This window comes from Aspergillus pseudonomiae, assembly GCF_009193645.1.
Source record: "Aspergillus pseudonomiae strain CBS 119388 unplaced genomic scaffold BDV37scaffold_33, whole genome shotgun sequence".
In the NCBI taxonomy this organism is placed as follows: Eukaryota; Fungi; Ascomycota; class Eurotiomycetes; order Eurotiales; family Aspergillaceae; genus Aspergillus; species Aspergillus pseudonomiae.
Window position 1 is genome coordinate 200,072 of NW_022476025.1, and position 15,205 is coordinate 215,276.

Consider the following 15,205-nt stretch of genomic DNA (forward strand, 5'->3'; position numbering starts at 1 on the left):
AAAAAAAAAAAAAAAAAAAAAAAAAAAAAAAAAAAAATAGGACAGCATTACTTGAGTTCAACTGTGACCAAGGAATTCACAACGAGTACCGTTGGAGAAGAGACAAGTGTGGATTGGGAAGAACTTCAATCAAGACAGAAGCTCTAATTCATAATATGAGGGGCTGCGCATTCTGGTATGTTAAGATGTTTAGATACCCTCGTCTGCTCTTGGTGGTAGGATGGTTATGGATTCAATCGACTGTTCTCTCCTATAACCACATGATAAATTCACTTCGAATCTCTCCCTTCTTCTTGACGCATACCAAGGGGTAAACCATGACGATGTCAGCCTTCGTGATGGCTTCATGCATTCATAGCCCCCCTTCCCCTTCTTTTATCGACGCTCCTTACCGTTAATTGCTGCACGCCACTCTTTCTTCCTATCTCTTTAACGCAAAGCCATCTTTGTTTCTGGCCTGGATCGCTGATGACCATGCAACTATTTCTTAGACGCGGTCGCTCCGAGATATCCTCCTCCACGTACGATCATTGTTTGCTTTGACAGCGTTTTCGACACCGACATTTAGGAAACTTATTGGCAAGGCTGGTCCCGTTGCAGTCGGTGTATTTACCGTGCGATCTCTCTCAATATACTCGAAGAATATATGGGGCTTCACCTCTTCCTGAAAGAAGGGATAAATTTAGGATATTCTCGCCCTAAAGACTTAGAAAGAGCCAACTTTTTTAGAACAAGGGTAAGTTCTAGAATCTGGGGTCTCTCGGTTAGTCTGTTTCAGCATCCCAAAAATACCACCGATTAACTAGGAACTTACGTGCATTCCGTGCTAACATATGATTCTGTGAATAATAGGTCAATCTTTTTTTTTCCCTTTAGCATTCAGTTAGCGCTTGGTGTATCGCTTTTGCCGGTCTACCCCTGACGATTTGTCCACGCCGTTATCTGACCCGCGATCAACGTCTAAGATGCCGTCTAGACAGTCCACTGTTCTGAATTTAGATCTCAGCCCTTCCACTCTCCAAACGAGCGCAAAGACTTCGTCCCCACATACACCTGGTGCAAGCTCAGATGGGCCCAGTCCCCTGACGCCGCGATCACCCAAATCTTCCTCAAGTTCAACTTTCTTCAAGGGCACAACAATCCGCTCTGTCACACAAGAATCGAATAGCAAAGCAAATAGCCCCATCCTGCCAGTTTCCCCCGGCCTTACCGCAGAATCACCTACTCAAGGCGTCACGGCCATTCCTCAGTACCCTCCCTCGCCACGAGATTCTCCTAAACACAGTCGTGACCCTTCTCGTTCGTTCTTTGCGAATTTAAAGGCGCCGAAGGTTTCTCACAGGGCCCAGAGGTCGGATAGCTCTGGAAATTCGGGCGATAAGCCTAGGAGCCGTGGTAGTTCTAGGGATCGCAGAACGCAGATATCGTCAAAGCTGTACGAGTCAACTCCGGACCTTCCCGGTGCCATTGAACGTGCGGCGCAACAAGAAAATAGTAAGCACCTAGTCATGTCTGTCGCTTCGTTTGAATACACTGACGCGCATACTAGACAGTCATTCTTCCGACGACAAGAACGCGCAACAAGCGGAAATCAGGCGAGTTGGGACGGAGTCTGAGTCTGGTCATACTCTTAAGAAGAGCAAACCACGCTTTGCCAATCTCCTTTCCCGCTCTCGATCGATCAGATTGGACGACTCCTCTGTGAACAGGATTGCACATAGGCGTCCGTCAACCAGCCTTATGAGACTTGAAGAAAGCGCCAAGAGGGAGGCACAAACGCCCCCCAAAGCAGCAGAAGTCAAGCCCACAGGGAACCCTCATGCCCGCAGCTATACAATTGACCGTCTTACGGAAGTCAACGGTGGCCTGATACGGAAGGACAGATATGGCGGGTCAATGGTTCCTTCGGCTTCCCTGAGTCAAGTATCGGGCGCTTCAGCGGCGCTGTTCAATAATATTAAGCAGTCATCGAGTGGTGCTGCGGACCGAATTGGCAAGGCAGGAAAGGGATTTTTTGGGAAGATCACACGGAGTGGCAGTACCAATGAGCGGGAACTCATTAATGATGACAACTATGTTTGCTCCGTGATCAATTTGCCGCTTATCGAACAAGCCCGTCGAACCCGTATCGCGAAGCGGCTTGAGGATTGTAAGGATAAGACTGAGTTTTGGATGCCAGCTTTACCGTATCGTTGCATTGAGTAAGTTCTCGCGCATTTCTGTTCGAATGGGCGGGTTACTGACGTTACATCAGCTACCTCAATTTTAAGGGCTGTGAGGAAGAGGGACTTTACCGTGTTCCAGGTAGCGGGAAAGAAGTCAAGCATTGGCAACGGCGCTTTGATACTGGTAAGTCAAGTAGGTAGACCTTTGCGAAGTAAGTGTCTTTTAACATTCACCCAGAGCTTGACATCAACCTCTTCGATGTACCGGACCTCTATGACATCAATACGATCGGCTCCATGTTCAAAGCTTGGCTTCGAGAATTACCCGATGAGCTTTTCCCCAAAGAAACACAGGCCATGATCGCCGACAAATGCGAGGGCGCAACCACTGCCCCACAGATGCTCAAAGACGAGCTTTCAAAGCTACCCCCCTATCATTACTATCTTCTCTTCGCCATCACATGTCACTTAAATCTTCTGCATTCTTATGTCGATCAAAACAAGATGGACTATCGCAACCTCTGCATCTGCTTCCAGCCTTGCATGAAGATCGATGCCTTCTGTTTCAACTTTCTTGTCTGTGACTGGAAAAACTGTTGGCAGGGTTGCTGGACAGAGAAGGAATATCTTCAGATCGAAAAGGAAATGGACGAAAAAGAAAGATTAGCGCATATAACACAGGACATTGGTGCGAATTTTCCACAAGCCACGAGTGTGGACGAGAGAGCTATATCTTCTTCTGGTAGCAGCCAGCCTTCCATTCAAGAGCAACCTTCTCGTCCTGAGACGGCTAAAGGCCGCAAGAACAAACCCAAGAACATTGAGACGTCACATACTAGGAGTATTTCCCAGCTTCCTGAATTAGGACCTCCGCTGTCTCCTATTCAAATATGAGAACACCCTAGCCAAGAGCCACTGTTCAGTTTTGATGGGTTGAGCCCTTAATCCGTTGATATGAGCCTTCTAGATTTTCTTATGGGTTGACGCACATAGATTCCGGCATTGCATATTTGAGCTCTTCGGCCAGGCTGGCCTGCGCACATCTCACTATTTTTTAAGATTTGAGACCTGAGAATTGCCAGTTCAAAGTCTCGGATTGGATCCGCACTGCAGGTGATATTCTCCTCCGTACTTCGAACCCCAATCTTCGCTATCTTTTTCTATTTTACTTAATCGATTTTCCTGGCTCCTTTGCTCCATTCACGTCTGTTTGCTTTCTGTTTCTAGCCATCTTCGTTCCCCTTTAACCTTTCTTATATCAGTGTGCATGCTTGGCGCCTCTGGAGTCCGTTGATTTTATTGTACTCTCTTCTTTTGTTTGCCTTGTACAAATTCAAATTGGCCTTCCTTTCATCGTCCGGTCATGTTACTTTCCCCCCCCCTTTTTTTTTTTTTTCTTCCCCTATCTTTGGCCTCCTTTTCTCGTTCATTTATTGCGTATCTTTGGCGTGTTTTTGCCCCAGGCATCTACAAAACCGCATTGATGTATTTTTGCTCTTGACATTTTTATACATTCGTTGATTCCCCACATAGGAGCTTGTTTTGGTACCTTACCCTCATGGTTCATTTTTAACTGCATGTTTCTGGAGTGCTGTGCTGGTACATATTTTGTAACATAGATCAATGATTAAGCCATACGTCACACTGAGAGAATCCGATGAAATAGCAAATGCTTCCTATTGCGTTACAAGAATAAGATTCTAGGTATACAGCCGCAGAAATATGCTAGCAGATTATACATGAGTTGTTCTTGGGGACTAGGCAAGGACAAAGAATAAAGTGTTAAAAATCCGACACAGCTGCTTTACTTTTTGAGCCCAAATGGCAGTAATCCATTTAGGCAACATGAGACATCAAAGACCGGCGACTCCAATCCAAACGCCCGATAAGCCCAGTATTCCAGACAAATAAAGAGTTGAGGAATTTGGCCAAAGCCCAACGGAAGAGCCTTGATTAACAAGTTGCACAACACATCTCTTAACCACCACCCGACTTCCTGGATTTCCGTTCATTGTTCCTCATCTTCCTTTCGTTTCGTCGTATCCTCTCCTTACGCTCAGCCCGCGACATCCCACGGATCGAGCTTCCCTTAGCCGCAGCATCTTCCTCTTTCTTCCAATCCTTCTCATTTACTTCAACCAACCAATCCTCATCCGACTTATTCTTTCCCTTATAGCCCCAGCGAGGAACCCACTCGCCCTTCTCCTCATCATAGACCAGCTTCTTCCGGCGCTCCTTGTCCGCAAGTCCAGCACCAGCTTTGCCACTGAATCTGCCAATGCCCTTCTTGCGTGCGAAAAGCTCCCACTTGGTGGGTGGCTTGGGTGTCGGCAGAGGCTTGTGTCTGGGAAGAACAGTTGTAGGCGCAGGAAGCGTGAGGAGCACACCCTGTTGTGAGGAGGTAATGGGACAAGTAGTGAGGAGTTGGTTGAGGAGAGACTGCACACCATCGCGGGCGGTGGCCTTCAGAGAGACATTTACTGGTTCGGAGCGAGAAATTTCGAGGGGATTGGGGTCATTCGCAAGGAGATGGCCGAGATCAAAAGTGTAGGGAGTAGGTTTAGAGACTGTAATGGGTCTAAAGTGCCATTGCAATTAGTATACCTCGTACATAGCAATCTATACATCGACTACTATAGATAGCGACTCACAATCTCTCGGGCTTCGATTTTTGCGCCGCGGAGGCAGCCGTCGTTGTTCCTGTTTCCGACATCGTCAAACGCACCTCAGTTAAATCCAACGAGGTAGTATATGCGCTAGGGGAAGTGCGACTGGATTGTAAGATTGACTAGCCGATAGAAAACTGAAGCGGAAAAAAAAGTTGGTTGATAAATTTAGGGGAGCCGCTTTAAGATGACCACAATAATGACAGACCGCCTTCGGTGTTGGGCTTGCGGCAACTAGACTAACCTTGAATAGGAAATCAGAGGAATCTTAGTTCAAGTTCCAAATTGTGCTCCGAATTTCAATCCAGTTCATACGCTTGGGCAACAATCAACGCGGCCTCCCCTTCCTTTATCCTATAGCAGTTTCCATTGACCGTCGTGCCACTGGCCGCTGAGCCAGTGTGTTGCAGCACAATGGTTTCCTCCTTCTGCTGGGGCTGCCTGACGCGGCTTCGTCCGACACCTCGAGCCGTTTTACCTCCGCCAGTAGCAGCTCCAAGAGCAGCAGCATTTCACACATCGACGGTGCGTTATGCATTGCCAACTAAGAAGAAAAACAGCTTGGATGGTCCTCCCAAGTACCGCCAGGCCAAGTCCGCCAGAATGAAGAAGAAGAAGCCGGTTGAAAGAGCGCGTCCGCCTCCTGTCGGAGAGCGGAAAGCGCTGCGGAAGCGTATCGTTCTCAGCAATCCCAACGCCCTTGAAGTCGAGGGTATGCAGGACTTCACATCGGAGACTATGGTCGATGCGCGCCTCCGGGGATCCGTTCTCGGCCTTCCTGTGCCGATGCTCACTCAGCTGAGGGCGGTTGAGGCTTTCAAGCCTAAACAGGGCTGGTCGATATTTCGCCGGCCTGGTACAGTGGTGAGACGGGAGACAGTGGAATTGGGCAGACTGATTGACGCTATCTCTAATGAGGGTCAAGACAAGGGAAAGTCTGTCAAGAAGATCATCACTGGTGTCAGAGGGTCAGGGAAAACTGTTCACCTGCTGCAAGCCATGGCCATGGCATTTACTAAGCAGTGGGTTGTGTTTACTGTCCCAGAGCGTAAGTAGATACCATCCATACGTGTCTGCTTCAAGTCTTCCTAACTAACATGTTCTTGTAGCCCAGGATCTAGTAATTGCGCATACTGGTTACGCCCCTCTCTCTGATGACACTCCAAACCTATATGTTCAGAACGAGGCGACCGCTGCATTGCTGTCTCGCACAGTCGCCGCCAATGAGCAGGTTTTGAAGACCCTACATGTCTGCCAGGAGCATCCAGCCCTCAAGTCTTCTGTTAAAGCTGGAATGACTCTGGAGGAGCTTGCTAAACTTGGTATTCAGGACCCCGCCATTGCCTGGACCGTCTTCCAAGCATTGTGGGCTGAGCTTACTGCAACTTCCCCTGCTTCTGGATCTGACAAGAAATTCAAGCCTCGGCCCCCTATTCTTGTAACTGTTGATGGCCTGTCTCACTGGATGAAGAACAGTGAATACCGTTCTGCGGAATTTGAGCCCGTCCATGCTCACGACCTTGTGTTTGTGCGGCACTTCCTCGGGCTATTGAAGCCCGGTACTGGAAAGCCTGCCCTTCCAAATGGTGGTCTCTTGCTCTACTCCACCTCTGCTTCCAATAACCCAACAATCTACAGTTTCGAGGTTGCGCTCAAGCAAATCGCTGCTCGCCAGGCTGGCCTGAATGCATCGGCACCTGAATTCCCTCAAGCTGATCCATACAGCGGAGCTGACAAGCGTGTTATTGATGCCTTTGGCTCTTCGAAGCCCACTGTCGCCAAAGAAGGCATGTTGGAGCTCCAGACACTCGGCGGCCTCACCCGGGACGAAGCTCGGGGCTTCATGGAATACTTTGCTCGCAGTGGCCTCCTGCGGGAGAAGATCAACGACGAGTGGGTTGGCGAGAAATGGAGCTTGGCTGGAGGTGGTGTAATTGGTGAATTAGAGAAGTTGGGAAGACGACTGAGAGTGACCGATTAGATATGGAATTTCTTTTCGCCTTTCTAGCATCACCTACATTCCCGTTATGCTGTTCCACGTGTACCCTTTATCCCGCCGTGTCCTTTTCACATGCAGCGCTATTGGATGGACCCGGCTTTTCCTGTTAAATTATATGTATTTTACTAGTTATATTGGGTTTTGCGTTTTGTATGCATATAATGGAATTTGAAAATATACATCTCACTTCCCTCACAGCTCAAGTACGCGGACAGATCCAGAAAAGGGGTTGGTCATATTAAACACTGAATGGCAATCAATAGTTTACCTAAATATAAACCGGTGGGGAACCCCGGAGATAGCGTCAGGCGCAGTCGGAGATTTATCAGATGATACCTAAAATAATTTGTTAGAATAATCACTTAGGCACAGCCTTCCTCTCTTCCGCTACTGTTCTTTTCTTATACTCGAGTCACTTAATCCCACAGCAACACGACTCTTCATGTAAGAGTTGTGTTGTTGGTCCAAGTCAGTGACAGGTCAGCAGGTCAGTTCATCACTGTTCGGGAATCGTACTCTCCTTACACTCAAACCCCGCGTTCCTGCTTCACTTCAGTAAGTGGGAAGTGACCTCTACAAGCTGCACAAAAGCTCACTCATATACTACTTTAGATATGTACGGGTCGAATCCTCACTCTAACTCTTCTAACCAACAAAATTCGGGTCCCCCAGTACCAGAATGGCGGCTTCCATCGACTGCGCAACAGCGGCCGTCGCGGAAGCCTACGCCTGGGCCTACTCCGCCCCCTCCACCACCGCCATCTCATCCTCCACTATCGGCGTCTTCTTATAATCCGAGCACATATGGCTCTATATCTAGTCCGTCGCCTGGCACTGGTGCAAGTGGCTCGCCAGCCCCTGGCTCAGCCAGCATGGATACCAGTTCTTGGGGAGTAAAGTACAACAGGCAGCAATATCCTATCTATGCGCCTCCGCCGCTTCCTGTAAGTCTTACCTCAAATGCACCTAGATATTGTCGGACTGACGCTACCTTACAGCCTCGACCCCCAAGTACTCCAGCCTATTCGTCTAGTGCACAGTCTCCGATCGTGAGTCCTTTGGATAATAAGCCCTTACCAGCCAATCCAACATATGGACCCCCAACTTCTACTGCAGAATATCAACCACAATGGACGACAAATTCTCCGCATGCATCTCAGCCCCCTGTGGTTAGCCCTCTTTCTCCACCTCCGCCGCCTCCGGTACCTCCTGGATATCAAAGCTCAACACCACAGCAAGGTAATCAAACGTGGCAGCAGTTGTCGCCTCCGCCATATTCAATCCATCCTCCTGGAGAGATTCATAGTTTACAGAACAGTAGCGCCCAACACCATATTCCACTCTCATCTTCAAACGTCTCATCGCCCCAACCAACATTATCAGGTCAAGGCCCACTGACCGCTGCAAATCCCGTACCAGGTGGAGGTGCTCTACCTGTGGCCGCTCCCCCGGTTCCTCCCAAGACTAGCCACAATGCTCTTCCCACAAACTCCTCTTTATTGGGCTCTGGCGGACCGTCTGACTGGGAGCATTTGACACCTACTCCAGGGGGCGTCGATGATGTGGAGGCTTTTGGGGCCAAACAGGGCAACGCCGCTCATTCAAGTACTACATCGGAGCCAACACCAGGATATCCAGCACATATTCCCACTGTAACTTCGAACAGCCAGACCGTGATATCTACGCCGTCTGCGAATGTGTCCCCTATAAGTCAACCTGTTTATACCCAAGATACTACAGCAGCACAGCCTTTACCAGGCAATCCCAGCGCAACACATGGCATTCAAGATCCACCTCGCCCAATCAGAACTGATACTTCTGGGTCGATGTATAGTACTGCCTCTACTACTGAGACATCTGAGAGCATTGATGGTGTCATTGAAGCTTGGAATCGGCCCGTTATCACGGACACTCAACCCCCAAACTCCCAAGCTGGTCAAAGTATCAGTTCCCGAACGGATAGCCCAACGCCAATGCAAAAGCTCAGCCCGCTTGAAATCCCCAAAATAAAGCAGGATTTCAGTATACCGCGAAAAGAGGTTCAATCGGGTGCAAATACTCCCCGCTCAAGCAATACCCCCAACGAAACGAGTGCCAAGGTAGACGTATTGTCTCCACAGCTCAAGCCGTTGGATCCTTATGAAGACTTAGACCCTTGGTCTAAGTCCTCCTTGGAGCGTTACGTGGCTATGCTACGAAAGGAGGCGGTCGCTGATTCTGATATGGAGCGTTTCAAAATATTCACAGCCTTTATGTCCAAGGAGACCAAGCTACGTGAGATCTTGTACAACATTGAGCATGAACCGAAAAATGAAGAAGCTCTAAGTCAAAAACCGACACCGGCTTCGCAGGTGCCCAGCCGGCAGTCTGGTAAGAATACACCTCCAATCGAGTCAGGCTTAATACCAGTTGAACCAGAGGAGAGCAACGAGGAGTCAGCGGACGTTTCGGAAGACCTTGAAGACGGGAATTATAGCCCGGGCGGCCGTCCTATCCTTCCCAGGGTTGAAACGCCTAGTACTCTTGGTCTTCAAAGGCCTGCTTCTCAGCCGCCAGGCAAAGGACATAACTTAGGGCATCAAAGTCAACCCCAACCATTGAGGGCTACGTCAGTACCACCATCTATGCTCGACAAGCAGGAGCTGTCTCCTTTAACAACCAACCCCCCACAGCCTATATACACTCCGTTTCGTTACACCGAAGGCCCTCAGCGGGGCTCAGATCACCTTGTAATTGACCGTCCTGCATACCAGGCCTACTCGGCCTTGCGACAAGCCTCAGCGGAGAGTGGACGGGTGATGTCGAACGCCCCGCACCCAGGATCTCACGAAGATTCCCACTCTTCGGCTCCTCTTGCCGATAACGACGACGAAACTTTCATTGGGCTAATTAGGGAGAAAAGCGTTGCTTACCGCAAGGCATCCCGTAGGAAGTCGTCTCCACCTCCTTTACCGATGTCACTCAGGAAAGGAAGGCCTGATGGCCCAGTTGATGATCTCCGCTCTATGATATCATCACCCCTGGCTAAGCAATCAGAAAGTTCATGGCACATTACAACTCGAAAGGACCTAGAGAAGTATTCAAAAGACTTTGGTTATATACAGGAGACGGTTAGATCCTGGGAGGCTGCGAGCAAATCTCGCAGAGAAAAACTAGACAGGCAGCGTATGCATCGTCAAGAGGAATCCGAGAAACGCATTGATGCGTTATTCAATGGAAGAGAGATAGGATATGCAGATATCAATGTCCTGGAGGAAGAATTCCGCCAAACAGAAGCTCGTGCTCAATTAGACGAGGAAAGACAAGAACTGGATGACTATATTGCAAAGGTGTTCAATCCGCTGGATGAACGCTTGCAAAAAGATATTTCTGCACTCCAGGCCCAGTATGACTCGGCGCTTGGTCAGCTTGATCATGAGAACAATAAGATCAAGAACTCGGTGACAGATAAATACAATTTGTCTCATACGATGAAAACAGTCAATGAGATCTACCAAAAGCTTGAGGCTCGCTATCAGAAACGTCTAGAAATAGCTCTAGATCGTGAACATCGGCGAAAGAAAACCGAAAGGCGACCTCTGGTCTTCATGGGAGACTCAGTAGCCCTCAAGCAACTGGATCGGGAGTTTGATGAGATGGAGAAGCGAAATGTTTTAGAAGCGGCGAAGGACCGGGATGAGAGAGCGAACAGGTTGATGGATTCATTCGACGATGCCATCATGCACGGTTTGGGAGAGAACCAGAGTCTTCTCGACGATGTTTCTGCGAAATTGTCAAAGGTTGATGTCGCAACCATTCGTTCATCCAGCTTACCCGACACTGAGATCGAGCATATGTTGAGATCGGTCTATAACCTAGTAGATTCTCTACGTCAGGACTCCGAATCGATTTTGCACAGTTTCGGTATCGCAGATTCAGCTCTCAATGATGCCGATTACGGCGTTTCTGTTGCTGAAGCACGTTATTCCAACGCGGATGACGATGTATTCGGACGACTCGAGGACGACAAAAAGAAAGAGGATGCCAAAATCCAGACAGATCTTAAATCCAAATTGGACAGTGTTCGCGCCGGACCAGCCGAGATTGCCGCCACCATCAACAACCTCCTTAAATCTTTAGGCAAAGCTCCAATCACCAAGCGGAACCATTCATCAAAATCTGTCCCTGCAGGCCACCCTATTGACGTTCTCTTCCCTGGTCCTCGCCCTACGGCTAGTGCTGGTCTCAAAAAACCTGATGAAGGTCTGGAACATCAGGAGCGGCTTCGCAAGGCGCTAGAGAATGCAAAGAGGAGAAATGCCGCAAGAAATACTCCACAACCACCGAGTTAGGTATTTTTAGACTGTTGCGTCTTATAGTAAATATATTAATGCTCACGATGTAACTAATATTTCCCCTTCTACTTCTTTTCTTACATGGCGAATTCCAAATTGCACGCGAAGATCTTATGTCGTGCGCAGTATTCTTTGTTGATACCAACCAATACAGAGAACGCTTCGGTTTATTAGCCAAAATGCACCATAACATACAGAATTGGACTTCTCTTTATTGGATTGCTTTTCCAGACAAGAGTTTATAGAATGGTGGCTAGTCATGGGACGGAAGACACTGGTGGTGGCTTAGACCACCCATCTCCCTTACGGCTTCTGAGTTCAGCGGAGGAAATTTGGAATATAAGATACCCTACCCCCCTCATTTAATGTTAAGAAGAAAAGAGCAAAATAAGAGAAAGGGGGAAGGAATCCAAATGGATTCACCAAGGGACAATCATACGGAGTGGCTCAAGTCTTACTAGGGCGACAAGAGTCTGCGGATGAACCACAGGAAAAGCGAGTGTTGGCGCAGACTCAAGCATAGGGAGGAAAACACGCGATCAAGACTATTCAGGACATTGCTTACTCTCGAGAGACGGCTGTCCTGGTGCAGTTCGTGCAGTTGATTACATTGTGGTAACGGCCACTGCCGTGCCATATAGCAAGTCTCGTACAAATTACGCGCCCAGGTGGCACAGGACCTACGCCGCTCAAGCCACCATTTATACTCTACACCAACTCTCGTTTACCGTTGAATATTCCCACCACCAGGATGCTCACCTAACAAGCTTCTGGTTTCCTTAAGGCTGTTAGGGTTGGCTTGTATTATTGGATTGTCTGATGATCCGTTCAACACTATATTTTCTAAATGTAGCAGCAGCACACTCAGACCAGCCAGTGCTATCAATGCTGCAAGCTTTGGAATCATATAGTTCTTCTTCCACACGCCAGGGATAAACTCTAAACTGTGGCCCGAGTGCAGTCACGATGAGGATTGCAGGACAGCCTTCATCAGTCCACTGGCCCATAAACGGTTTTCTTTGATAGACAGCTTGCCTGTCACCTAGATATGTCAACCACCCTTTGCGGCGCAGGTATATGTGCTATAGGGTCGCTTTCAAAACTTGGTGATCAGCATCATCCACTACGGAGTCCGCGAACGTAAGATGTAAGGACCTCCCGATTTCGATTAAATGGGAGGCGTCGATGTGTCTCCCCCAGTTCCAGCCGCCAATGCCAGTGCCACAACAAGAGAGAAGAACTAGCGGTACCTTCCCAGATATCGGCGCATCAACCTTGCTTGGCGTTAAGTTCAGAAATCTTCCATGCTCGGGACCTCGCCGGCTCGGTTGACGTCCGTAATTGGCTACCGAGTGCACAAAATCTTGTCCTTTTTTGTGTGGTTCAACTTAACAGTCTTGTGATTCAGTATCTTCTAACCTTGTTATCACGATCTCTACTCTCTGTCAGTGGGCCTGGGTACTACGCCGCCTGCGCCCAGTTGCCGTGGTTCGTCTCCTTCCAGTTTAGGCCCCTTTTCATAGCTTTTCATAGGGCACCATGGTGTAACACTCCACGTGCGAGCCATCTGAAACTACTATTCCACCTAAGGGCCGTACTCACGGGTTTCCATAGACTGCTACTCTCTCGATTTCGTGCGGCGAAGGCAGGTCAGCCTACGCCAGAGCTAACTTAGGAGCAGATCAGTCGAAGGTATGCCATTTCTTGCTGTGAACACCTACTTGACTACGGCAGTGTGGGCTCTCTTGGTCGAAATGTACCCGCACTCACCCGTGGATCGCGGCAAACTATAAATACCGGGCTGGTCGTTGTGTTCATCTGATACCAAGATTACAAAAACCCTTTTTGCGAGCTCTGATCCAAGGTTAAATCGTTCATATTTATCTATTCTCCATGTCCGCTCCTACGAGACAATTCCGCGGCCTGTCTATCGACGATAAAATGCCACCAAGGCCAACTCAGGTCGAAGAAACACCACATCCCGAAGACGACAGTGCACTCATGGAGACTGGGACTGACGAGAGTGAGGTCGGAGGGGGGTTGCCTGAATTCTCTACTCTACAAGGGAAATCTGGTATTATCTATGACCTTACTAAACTGGATCCCGAGGCTGAAGCGAGAGCCCTTGTGGGTTTGACGAGTCAGTTTGATGTGATCGGCTGCCGGCGAACCAAGACAGGCTTCGATTTCCAGTTCTCAGAGCGGCCGCGAGTTCATATCGGCTCGGGCGGTTATACGTGCACCTGCTCGACGTTCATGGGTCTGCCGGGCATTGCCTGTCCACACGTTTTCGTGAGTTCTGGCACAATCCATCGCATTCGTCAATCTCTGCTAACCTACGAGAAGTGGCTTGTCGACCAGCTTCATGGCTGTCTTATTCCCCAAATCCCCAATTATGATGTACCGTTATCGAGTGATGGCCACCCTCCAGTCTTTACCCGCATTGAACGACTCCTTGATGGCAAACTCGAAACAGTAGCGGAGCAATTGAGCTGGCAATATGTCCGTTCAGAAGTGGAGGGTGGCATGAGCCGTCCACAGAAGGTGCGAGACCTTATGTCTGCCTTCGATACAGCCACACTCCCCGAAGATTTCCGTCTCGACCTTATAGATGACGTTGGCCAATCTCGCACTCCAGAACAGTGTGTGGTGCAAGGAGACTTCGAGGCGACCATGTTTCGGCTTGCGGTACACGATGACACAGTTTATTTTAGCCTATGCAAAGCCATGCCACCCGGTGCCTGTGCAGCGATTTATTTCGATAAAGTACAAGAAAAGTCACGGAAATTGTTGGCAGATTTCGATCGCTACTGCCAAACGGGCCGGCGTTCGGAAGGATCCAATGTGGACATCAACAACGTGATCGGAGATCTGCAGCATAATGTCAATCGCATTCAAGCGAACATCGTTATGCGAGCGCCTCACGGTGTTGAAGGAGCCGCTAAAGCCCTAGTGACACTATTGGAGGACATATGCAACCGTAATAAGGACGCGCTCGATGGCAACTTGTGGGGTGGCGTGACCTTCCATGGGGAGGACGAGGATCAACGTAACTTATACCACCAGCTTATCGGAAAGGCGGAGGAAACAGGAGAGTGTTTCATCTTGGATGCCCTCGAGCAGTTAGCAGGCTCTGATCTTCATCAATTCAAGGAGAGACTTCGAGCAATTCTTCAGAAAAATGAAGTGAATCGCGCCCCGAAGGCATACATACTGAAGTTGAATGGGCTGGTTCGTCGAGCTGAATCCAATTCTGCTGGCTCGGGACAAAAGCGACCAGCTACGGCTAGTTCTGGGGGGCATGGGCAGAGCAAGAGAACTCGCTAATGCTTGGTGTTATACATTCGTGTTTTGTTCGATACCCTGTATTCCATCCCTTCTTTCCCTTTGCTTCACACCATAGACCAACGAACCATGACTCGGCCAAATACCAGCTGGCTTGGAATTGCCATCTACCTTTGCACCGCCTCACATTCCACCAGAGCAATTACGAACATTTGCCACTCTATACTTTCCCCGCTTTAGCAGATTCCTATGGTGACACAAGATACGGGTTCGCGCCATGGTTTCTCAAAAACTCAATCTGGCTCTCTGGAATGCACCCAACTCTATTGCTACGACGTCCTTCATTCTCCAGTCCCGACAGGTCGGTACCGGATTGCTCCAATACCATGGCCACTGCATTCCTAATTGGGGAATTGCGAGCAAGGCGTACCTTTGGTTCACGATTCACCTAGCCCTTCTAGCTTTGAAAATTGCATCATTTCTGTCCTTGTACGGCTCACTAGCTTTCGGTGTGGCGCAAGGCGACCAGGAGTATAGATTGAATTAAGGTGACATTGCGTAAGAGAGCTCCACATTGAGGAAAACGTGGAATTCGCACCACATCCCGTCAACAGTTCATAGCGATCATACTCCGTACATACCACCGATGATACCAGTCCCCGCACGCTAGTATGTAGCTCTGGTATGGTTGACTCAGAGATATTTGTGATTTGTTTGAAATAGGTTGTAGTACTATATAGATAATAATGAATCATC

At 48.8% G+C, this 15,205-nt stretch overlaps 6 protein-coding genes across 6 annotated transcripts; 5 read left to right on the forward strand and 1 right to left on the reverse strand.

The window, feature by feature from the left end:
* Nucleotides 1-965: 965 nt before the first annotated feature.
* BDV37DRAFT_283150 (putative Rho GTPase activator (Bem2)) lies at nt 966-3,059 on the forward strand (the record flags this gene model as incomplete). Its single annotated transcript, XM_032087234.1, has 4 exons — nt 966-1,494; nt 1,550-2,201; nt 2,255-2,349; nt 2,404-3,059. 4 exons carry the CDS (start codon nt 966-968, stop codon nt 3,057-3,059), a joined length of 1,932 nt encoding a protein of 643 aa, XP_031941422.1.
* A 769-nt stretch (nt 3,060-3,828) lies between these two features.
* Nucleotides 3,829-4,964, reverse strand: BDV37DRAFT_248185 (ribosome biogenesis protein RRS1). The gene is made up of 2 exons (XM_032081968.1): nt 4,817-4,964; nt 3,829-4,743 (listed from the first exon to the last, which is right to left on the reverse strand). The coding sequence occupies exons 1-2, from the start codon at nt 4,876-4,878 to the stop codon at nt 4,143-4,145; spliced, it is 663 nt and encodes a 220-aa protein (XP_031941423.1). The 5' UTR covers nt 4,879-4,964; the 3' UTR covers nt 3,829-4,142.
* Nucleotides 4,965-5,127: 163 nt separating this feature from the next.
* Nucleotides 5,128-7,016, forward strand: BDV37DRAFT_248186 (mitochondrial 37S ribosomal protein mS29). Its single transcript, XM_032081969.1, has 2 exons — nt 5,128-5,879; nt 5,941-7,016. Exons 1-2 carry the CDS (start codon nt 5,246-5,248, stop codon nt 6,810-6,812), a joined length of 1,506 nt encoding a protein of 501 aa, XP_031941424.1. The 5' UTR covers nt 5,128-5,245; the 3' UTR covers nt 6,813-7,016.
* A 191-nt stretch (nt 7,017-7,207) lies between these two features.
* BDV37DRAFT_118596 (uncharacterized protein) lies at nt 7,208-11,557 on the forward strand. Its single transcript, XM_032078538.1, has 3 exons — nt 7,208-7,385; nt 7,443-7,774; nt 7,829-11,557. The coding sequence occupies exons 2-3, from the start codon at nt 7,445-7,447 to the stop codon at nt 11,159-11,161; spliced, it is 3,663 nt and encodes a 1,220-aa protein (XP_031941425.1). The 5' UTR covers nt 7,208-7,385; nt 7,443-7,444; the 3' UTR covers nt 11,162-11,557.
* A 1,548-nt stretch (nt 11,558-13,105) lies between these two features.
* Nucleotides 13,106-14,491, forward strand: BDV37DRAFT_271631 (uncharacterized protein; the record flags this gene model as incomplete). Its single annotated transcript, XM_032084745.1, has 1 exon — nt 13,106-14,491. The coding sequence occupies one exon, from the start codon at nt 13,106-13,108 to the stop codon at nt 14,489-14,491; it is 1,386 nt and encodes a 461-aa protein (XP_031941426.1).
* Nucleotides 14,492-14,567: 76 nt separating this feature from the next.
* Nucleotides 14,568-15,045, forward strand: BDV37DRAFT_118612 (uncharacterized protein). Its single transcript, XM_032078539.1, has one exon. It carries the CDS (start codon nt 14,727-14,729, stop codon nt 14,994-14,996), a length of 270 nt encoding a protein of 89 aa, XP_031941427.1. The 5' UTR covers nt 14,568-14,726; the 3' UTR covers nt 14,997-15,045.
* Nucleotides 15,046-15,205: the final 160 nt, after the last annotated feature.

Bases quoted from the DNA above. Each gene is read 5' to 3' on its own strand.
- BDV37DRAFT_248185 (XM_032081968.1), bottom strand. From the start codon at position 4,878: ATGTCGGAAACAGGAACAACGACGGCTGCCTCCGCGGCGCAAAAATCG. The intron at 4,744-4,816 runs GTGAGTCGCTAT...ATGGCACTTTAG, and splicing joins AAATCGAAGCCCGAGAGATT to ACCCATTACAGTCTCTAAAC.
- BDV37DRAFT_248186 (XM_032081969.1), top strand. From the start codon at position 5,246: ATGGTTTCCTCCTTCTGCTGGGGCTGCCTGACGCGGCTTCGTCCGACA. The intron at 5,880-5,940 runs GTAAGTAGATAC...ATGTTCTTGTAG, and splicing joins TGTGTTTACTGTCCCAGAGC to CCCAGGATCTAGTAATTGCG.
- BDV37DRAFT_118596 (XM_032078538.1), top strand. From the start codon at position 7,445: ATGTACGGGTCGAATCCTCACTCTAACTCTTCTAACCAACAAAATTCG. The intron at 7,775-7,828 runs GTAAGTCTTACC...GCTACCTTACAG, and splicing joins ATGCGCCTCCGCCGCTTCCT to CCTCGACCCCCAAGTACTCC.
- BDV37DRAFT_118612 (XM_032078539.1), top strand. From the start codon at position 14,727: ATGGTTTCTCAAAAACTCAATCTGGCTCTCTGGAATGCACCCAACTCT.